General features: G+C 37.4%; 1 protein-coding gene across 15 annotated transcripts in view; it reads left to right on the top strand.

The window, feature by feature from the left end:
• The window catches only part of LOC107267676 (RNA binding protein fox-1 homolog 2), a 123,961-nt gene that overhangs the window by 96,426 nt on the left and 18,468 nt on the right, over nucleotides 1-9,067 (top strand). For all 15 annotated transcript variants that reach the window (XM_015739684.2, XM_025085262.1, XM_015739671.2 and 12 more), the window contains one exon: nucleotides 3,384-3,404. In XM_015739684.2, coding sequence (XP_015595170.1) covers nucleotides 3,384-3,404 — 21 coding nt within the window. The remainder of the gene's footprint in view (nucleotides 1-3,383; nucleotides 3,405-9,067) is intronic.

Below are 9,067 nucleotides of genomic sequence, written 5' to 3'. Positions count from 1 at the left end.
AAAAATTTTTTTTTTTTTTTTTTTTTTTTTTTTAATAGAAAAGTGATTCCTTGCCGTATTTGTCTTTTAGTTGAAACCAAAGAGTAGAAGGGAGAACGTGTCATATTTTTCTTTCATTTCGGAGGCATCGTATTCCGGGTAATGTGCTGGACAACGGATACAAAAGTTTCTTCCAATATTGTTTCTGTTGTTTTCCACAGATTTCTTGTTTTTCTTTCGCATCTTGCATTCGCCTGCCTTGTTGTGCTGGCCTGTTGATAGTTGTCAGAGATGCATTCGTTGTTTGCCTGTTCGTTGTTGCACCGAGTGAAAGTTTAGTAGAGAAATGTTTCCTAGAGAAATTGTTTCTTACATAAATATTAGCCTGTTAACAAACAAGAGAGAGTATAGTGTGCATAGTACGAGTTATGTAAAAATACTGTGCCTCACTCATTCGACAAGCTTAAAATCGATACAATTAAAAATTCTTTACCGTTTCACACGTAAAAAACAATGTGTCCTACCATAATGAAAAATACAGTATGTATAATACAGGAAAGTTTTACCTGTCAAAGAATATAGTCTCACTATGTATCACCTACAGAATGTCGCAATAATTTTTGCACCCTACTGTACCTCACTCGTCAATAACCTGACAAACTTAGAATCTCAATGCAACGTCTCGTCTCACGTACTCCTATTCCTCATAATGTGTACTAAGTTTCAGGGGACTTCTCGTAACAGAAATTGCCAACATCAAAGTCCCCTCCCTCTACAAGGATAGTTTACCAAGTCGATACCTTCGAAGCAACTATCAGCAACCCCCCTCCCACTAGTAACGAAAGTTACAGATTTTAATATAAGTCCATCGTACAGCATCCAGAGCCAGAAGTGGCCGAGAGTAAAGTTAGCGACACATAAATTCGATATAATACGTAGGAAAGAAAATTAATAACACGGCTTGGCAAAAGACGCCAGGCAAGACGCGAATATACGTCGACGTCATTCGGGCCGATATCTATGAGAAAATGTCGAAACTTCCTACTCAATCCCTTATATACGAAGGGTTGTTATATATAGGGGTGCTGCTGCTATATACATGTATATATATATAGTGTAACCCGCAAAAGTGTCAAAGGTTTTTCTCAAGAGATATGATTAGCCCTGAGGATTGCGTATGAACGTGCACGCCATTTTGTAGACCCTTGGGGGATTAATTTTGATTTTATCGATACGCGCTAGATTTCAAAAAAAATAAAAACCAATATCACGCGATGCACCTATTAATCCAACGGGTAACCCTTCTTTCGTTCTACCTGACGTTATACAATATTTTCATGGGACTTATCTTTTTTTCATTTTCTTTTTTCGAATTCAGCGTTTCCTTATCTCTAGGATAACGACGTGTCTGTCTCACTATGATTGAATTCATACCGTACGATTTGCGCGCACGCTACCGAATCGCTTAATGGCATCTCACGATAATATATATTACTTAAGGGGTAGGCCTTGTACCAACCCATTATTTTTCCCACCCTTCTCTTTCATGAAAAAAATTCGCTCGCACCAGCTTTGCAATCTGCTCGTGTACAGGAGCCATTACTTTCCTTGCCATATTTTCATCATCGCACTTTCTTTACTTTCTTCGTATTTTTCCTCCCTTCTCAGCCTCCTAAAAAGTCTTTTCTGGACCTTTGAGTAACCTAGCTACAACGATACGATCTATTTTCGGGGTCTGCCACGTCTCTGGAATATAACGTGTAACACGGAAACAACAGTGATGCGCCCCCCGCTGTGCTCGTATAGGGTGGCAGTCTAAGGATAGGGCGAAAAAAGGAAGAAGGTAGTAAACTGTGAGAGATGGCAGCTTGAAAAGATTCGCTACGTGTAAAATTTTATACGCTACGTTGAACCTACCTATAATATACATATATAATGTTTAAGGGAGGTTCCGTATAGAAATCCAGAGGAATAAGATCTATCAAGCATTAAGATACATTATCCCTGACAGGAAGAATAGGAACCTAATAAATTTGTAACACGGACCCCCCCAATGCCTTAAAGTTGCGCTCTCGAGCTGCCTATACTACTCCTTTACAGACATAGGATCAAAGGTTAACTCAGGGACTGTTTACCAATACACCCTATGCATACAGCCAATGAAAATTTACATGGTCGAAAATTTACTGCTCAGCAACCTTCCCAAAGGCTGTAAATTAGGTTGGGTTAAGTAGGTACGTTACAGATTCTTTATGACGCTCGAATTGTGTGTGTGTATATATATAATCTACCCTAGTTTCGGCGTTATAGGTGACTTTTAAATAAGAAACAAACAGGTATATATCTGGCTTATGTATTACATAAGTGTATATGTATACCTAATCTCTAGTGAAATTTTTCGCAGTCATAACTTCGGCCACGCTTAATCCCAGCTGGTCGTTAACCGTCCCCATCCAGTTGGAATAAATACCTAATTGCCAGTTATGACATACTAATTATAATCATCCCCCGATTAGATTGCTTATTAATTAAACCAGAAGCGAGGCGACCACTGGAGCCTCGTGGTAATTCGACGCCGCGACGCTCACGCCCGGCGTGCCAAGTCCGCTTGTTAGACTATTCTGAGTCGTTTACTATCCAAGACGCGCCAGATGCTTTTAGATTAGACTAATAATTGCAATTCACTCGGAACCAAGAGAGACGTCAAAATAATTTTAAACAAAAATTACTTTCTCACCCTTTCGACTCGTTCTCCAAAATGGCCACGCGAATGCCTTGTATAACCCTGTGTATGTTAAAAATTCTATTTGTGAATATAAAAATTTGCACTATTCATTTAACCCCATGTTAATTTCATACGTGTATTTTTTCATGAGTGATCAATCAATATTATACGATCGATCGATTATTTATCGAATTTTTCCGAAAGTTCGTTAAAAACTTCACCATGGAACTATGTATATATGTATGCACGTGCATTAAACTCTTATTCTCCATTTTGTTCGCTATACTTCCCACGCGTAATGTTCCGTCCACACGTGATGAACTCTATTGATTGACTATCGTTTGCATAAAAAAGTTGTACGAATATACGTGAAACTGAATTAGCAGCAATAAATGGGAAGCTTCTGGCTGAAAGCTACTGTACGACTGAGAAGCCTGAATTGCTGGCCTTTATTATTATTGTTGTTGTTGTTTGTATTTTTTTTTTCCCATCATGTACCAATGAGCTGTTGATGAAATGTCAGAATTTTCTTTTATTTCCCCCATACACGTTAATACATGGATATCCCATTCACATAAATGCTTTGTTTTAATTTGATGGAATAAAAAAAATAGAAATTCGTAAAAAACATAACGAGAATTACTAATGGTTTTAATTTTTTTTTTTTCGTATGTTTCAGTATGCGTCCAGTGGCCAGAGGGTAGGTGCATCCACGACGTGCCTGAAGAGGCACTCCTGACTCTTTACTCCGAAATACGCGAGAACTGTCACGGGTTCTCCTAGGCGTCTCCGACATTTCAAAAAAGCTGCTGATTCGAAACGAGAACAAAAAAAAAGATAGAATATCAAAACGTGACCGTACAACCTCGCAATAACCGTTTAAAGCCAAACAAGCAAACACAAACTTGAAAATCCATTTGAACTTTCAAGTACTCGACCCCAGAGCCGCTACAAAAAAAAAGGAAAAAAAAACGAAAAATGATACCACGACCAAGCAAAACCGATTATATGCCATATATAGAGATTAACGATAACGTTTTTCCTATTTCTCTATTTGTCTCTTTTTATATATACTTACGTATATATATCCATCTTTTATCTTTCCATCTATATCTATATATATCTCTATCTGTCTGTCTATCTCTCTCCCTCTCGATGTTTCTCGAGTTTTACGATTTTTCATCCGATATCCGTAACAAGCGGATATGACGCGAAAGCTAAATACTCCAATAAGCCAATCATGAGACAGCAATGAAAAAAACATTGCTTTTGTATTATTTTGATCAATCGGGAATCGAAGCTAGGAAAAATGTATTAATTGTCCGGAATTTTTTGTTCGATGATTCCAATGACGGATTTTAGCATTCGCGTCGGCGTCTACTTTATAAATACAAGTCCGGCTTAACACTGACGCGCATTGGTCCTCGACGCGGGTGAAATTTAGGTTTCGCTGATATACTCTCTGCAGCCAAGGTGGGTCCACTTTTATTTATTCTAATCACTGCCATCCACGTTCTGTTCTCTCGCGAGAATCCGTTCACACTGAATGTCGATTACGTTGAGTCCGATTGGTGAGAATTTCATTGACGCAAGAGAGCTTGAGATTACTTAAAAAGGAAAAGCAAAAACAGGTTTAGCGTGATGAGAACCTATAGGTCAGTGCTAGGCCGAAGAGAGAGAGCATTAATCTTAACAGAGTGTCAAGCCTTCCTTTATTAGGGTCTCTAGGATTAAGGCAGGGTTTTAAATAGGAATAGGGTAAGGTTAGGTTTAGTCAATTTTAACGAAAGTAAATAATCAGGTCGCCGTTGACGCACACCTTGCGCCGTGAATGCCTCATCTATTTTATTTTTTTTTTCTTTGAATTACAATTTTTATACCGTTCGCTACTACGTTGAGATAACTCAAGAAATTATTATGCGAATATGATAAACACGAATAATCTGCTTTTTAGATTTTTTTTTAACGGAAAATAAAACTTTCGCAATTTCTTATACGATTATACGATACGTTTCTTATACGATAATTTTTTATACGATTCATAATGACTTGAATTGTCAAAAATATTTATATATATGACATACGTCATTGTTTAACAAATTGTCATCCCTTGCGTTATAGCAATGATGAGGATGAATCATTTGCCGCCTCAATATTTTCGGCTTTCCAAGATTTTCTAAATGTAACGAATTTTTGACTTGCCGAAATCAGTATTTCAGGATAGTAAGCGTCTTGTGACATTTTCAAGAGACTGTACCCCTAGGGTATATATACACATATAGGGTATACATATATACACCACTGAAAAGACTTAAATCACATAGCAGCTATTCGTTCGATTTCCGCTGAGATCCGCAGTCTCCTTTATTATCGAATTCACGTTCAGATTCAAGATGAGATTTACAGGGTAGTAGATAATCGTCTAAGTGAATTTTGCGAATGATGGTTTAAAAATGATTTTTCAAAGACGATCTGAGGCATCACGGCAAAGGAAACTGACGCGTGGATAAAGATACAAATAACGACGCGCTGGCGGCACTAAGTATGATTTTTTTTTTCATTTTGATTTAATTTTTTAAGTATTAAGGAAACGACTACAGGGTATCAAATAGTATTGTCATTTTTTAGTATATTTTTTTACGTATATTCCCCGATTTATCTCGTTGTAACGTTTCTATTTCCAATTTTTCTTTTCATTTTCATTCCTTTATTATTATGTATAATTATTCTTTCCCCCACAACTTACTCTTTTCCACATATTACTATCTTCGTCTTTCCTTTCTGTTACTTCAAAGCGTTCCACGGATAGTATGGCCCGATAACAAGGAATGAATTTTACGTTACGTCCTCGGGCCATTGTTCCAATCGTGATACTGATAATAATTAGTAATTAAACATTTTTTAGTTTTCGACTCTTTTTGGTTCTCCAATATGGCCGACCTTTTTTTTTCGGCCGATCGATACAGGGTAGCATTTTCTAGTGAGAGAATTTTTATTATTACGGATATAGATGTCAGATTAGATAATCTCTATGTATACGTCAGACAGAAAAGAGACACTGCGTGTATACGTCACTTGTCTTGCATTTTATTTTGGGCGCCATTACGAAACGCCACTCGCATTCTCTTTTCAATTAAAAATTGTGACACTGTCAATTGATTGCGTCGTGGCCGCGCGAATTCGAGTATCCGCGAATTCGTCATGATTGACAATATTTTACAATATCGCTCACAGTACCTGTATTCATAAAACGGAGAGACGAGCCGGTAAACTAACCGAATTCTTCATTTCTCTCGAAAAAGAACGAAGACGTTACGCCAAATATCTCATTTTTATATGAACAATAAAACAGACCGCGGATCCTCATTTTGCGAGGTCGCACGTTTAGATTAAAAAAGAATGAAGAAAAAAATTATCGCAAAAACAAAAATACCTCTCAGATAGAATGCATATTATATACATATAATGTGTGTGTGCGCGCGTGTGTGTGTGAAGCGTACAAAGACTTTAAAGAGAAAAAAAAGACAAGGAAAATCCGAAGAGTATCAACCGTCAAAGACTGATATTAAAAGTAAAAAATAAAGGCACTAAAGACAATACAGAAGAATCGGGAGTCGACGTCGTGATAAAAAAAAAAAATTCGCGCAGTGTAACCAGAATGCAGTATTTTTTTACAAGACTTATTAACACGAGTCAAACGAAACGAAGAAGAGACAGATGCGACTTAACGTTTAAGTATGAGAGAAAAAAGATGAACAAAAAAAAATACCAATGATATTGTTAACATCGTAAGTTGCGTTACAATAATATGTTAATGATAGTAGAGCTGTTTCTTTTTACATGTGCGTGAGAATAATTATTGTATAGTACAGTAATAATACAACATCATTAGATGTACATGTGGTACACGCGACAGAAGTGACACGTTGCGAGGATGACGTTTATTGCCGAGAAAAACCAAAAAAAAAAATGAACAAAATTATAAAAAGATAGGCGAATTTTTTTTTTTCTTGAAGATATACAATCATTCATTTGAATTATGAGAAAGAACAATAATAAAGGGGTCTTGTCGATATGGACAGACCGTAAACCAAAAACGAATACGAATACGTCATACGTGAGATCTTTTATCAATTTCAAAGCATGCAACTTGCATCAAGTCAGTGTTCGTGTGTTACTCTCGGTTTTTCGCTGAATGCACTTCTATCTCCTCCTGGGTTACGTCAACAACGGCTGGGGTTGGTTCGTTGAACTTACTATCCTTTACTTATTTTATTCGTTCTCTCTCTTTCTCCCATTTTCACTCTTACATCTTCCGTCCCTTACCCTTACATTATCATTTCGGTCCGTTCTACTTTCGTCTTCAGTTCGTCTAAGTTCAGTTCGGTTCTTGTAATTCGCACGACTTCGGGTTCGCGTCGATGCGAAGTTTATAAAGAATTGTAATAGCTACAGTAGCCCTAATGTGTGGTCATTGATCCCGAGAATTGGATACAGGGACGCGACTAACTGGGACGCATGAGGGATGGGAAACTCATTAAGGAGAAAAAACTTAAGGAACTGTCTTCAACAATTCCTGCTCTCTTGTCCGGTATCTAGTTTTATTCTTGATTGCGACTTCTTTGCTTAACTTTTTTTTTTTTCAATCTTTTTTCTCGCTAATTTATCTCCTTTTTATCCGACTGCTCTCTCGGGTATTCGTAACGAACGCGAAAAGGTTAGCGAATGGCTTTTTCCATTTTTTTCTGCTATTTTGTCCGTTTCCTCTCTGATAGAGGGACTCGAGTGTTTGTAAAAAGCAATTTTTAGGCGTCCCGACGACGCCAAGGGAGATGCTACAAATTATGTGATACGTCAACGTGAAAGGGCGTCAAATAAAATAAAAAGGAAAGAAAAAGACTGAGTTACACGAATACCGGGGACGCAGACGTTTATTCCATTCTCACGGGATGCACTACGGGAATTGTCGGAAATAAATATAAAAAGCACAGAACGCTTTGGTGCATTTATTAATTTTACATGGTTCGCGTGTCACTTCCTCATTTTCTTCCGCTGAACCCTGACGGTGTTCGCTTTAAAGGTGGCGCGAAGTTCTCAAGCACGAATGGACGCCTTGTTGGCATCTCGCGTCACTCGTATTGTCGACTTTTCATGTAGGAACTACAATGTACTCTGTATTCCAAGACACACTCTGTAATTCGGCACGCACCCTATATAACATCAATTACGTATCCAATTAGCAACGGAACGTGAGAAATCACCATAGTTAATTTTCTGCATAGACACACGTTACGTCTGAACATAGTAACATAACCTAACTACGTACTTATACGCACGTGGGTCGTCGTTGAGAGTTTTCACTTATTACAAAGCTTTTACTTTTTTCGGAATGAGAAGCGCGTGGGTTTTCTATATACCTTAGATAATTGCCCAGCTCTGCATGCAAATTGTATACTTGTACCACGTAATATACTCTAAATAGAAAAAGGGCGATAATAATAGAATTTTCATTTTGAGACATGGCTGCGAGCGAGAGCTGCATCCGCGTGCGCGCGCATCTATTTGCACATGCGTAGTAGAAGAAACTATAAAAGTATAAAGGAACTTGCCTTGCATATGTACAAATATCTGTTATATATATATATACACGTATATATTTATGTTCCTTTATCATAATTTTTCGCGATGGAGTCACATGTAACTTTTAGCTGAAACGTCACCGGCAATGCACTCAAACGGTAGAAACGATATAGATATATACTTACCATGCGTGTTGCGTGCGTGGCAGTAGAGAGAAAAAATGGATATTTGGGAACTTTTCAATTAAATAATTGTTGGGGAGAAGAGTAAACGCAAGAAGTGAACGATGGTAGGAGAGAGATTATTGAATTTGTCGGTGTATGTGAAAGAGTGGGGGGCGGGGGGGATAAGGGGGAATTTAAAAAATTAAAAAAGGACATACGTATCAACGTGTGATGATCGTATGCGTTGAGTTACATGTTTATGACGTTACCCCGTTGGTGGTGTTGCAAATTCAGCGATTGGCCAAATAGCTTTTACGTAAGAAAAAAAAAAGACAAAACCAGTGATATTCTCGCCTAGTAGCTAGTCTTAGGGCTCTCTATCCAGTGGTAAAGCATGAGGTATTTTCGTACATAATACGTATAATTTATTAATTATTGTACTTTAATTATTATTAACTTAATTGCGAACCAACCTTGATATACCCCGTCTCACCCCAGGTACATATCACATACACCCCACTTTATTTTTCTTTCACATTTTTTTTTTCCCCCTATCACCGTAATTCCCAATACTTGATTTCATATTTCCGAAAAAAAAAAAAAAAAAAAAAAAATAAAA

The sequence above is a fragment of the Cephus cinctus genome, unplaced genomic scaffold (assembly GCF_000341935.2).
Source record: "Cephus cinctus unplaced genomic scaffold, Ccin1 Ccin1_scaffold0029, whole genome shotgun sequence".
NCBI classification, from domain to species: Eukaryota; Metazoa; Arthropoda; class Insecta; order Hymenoptera; family Cephidae; genus Cephus; species Cephus cinctus.
Note: the sequence above shows the minus strand (reverse complement) of the source record. Positions and strands in the feature narration are given on the sequence as shown.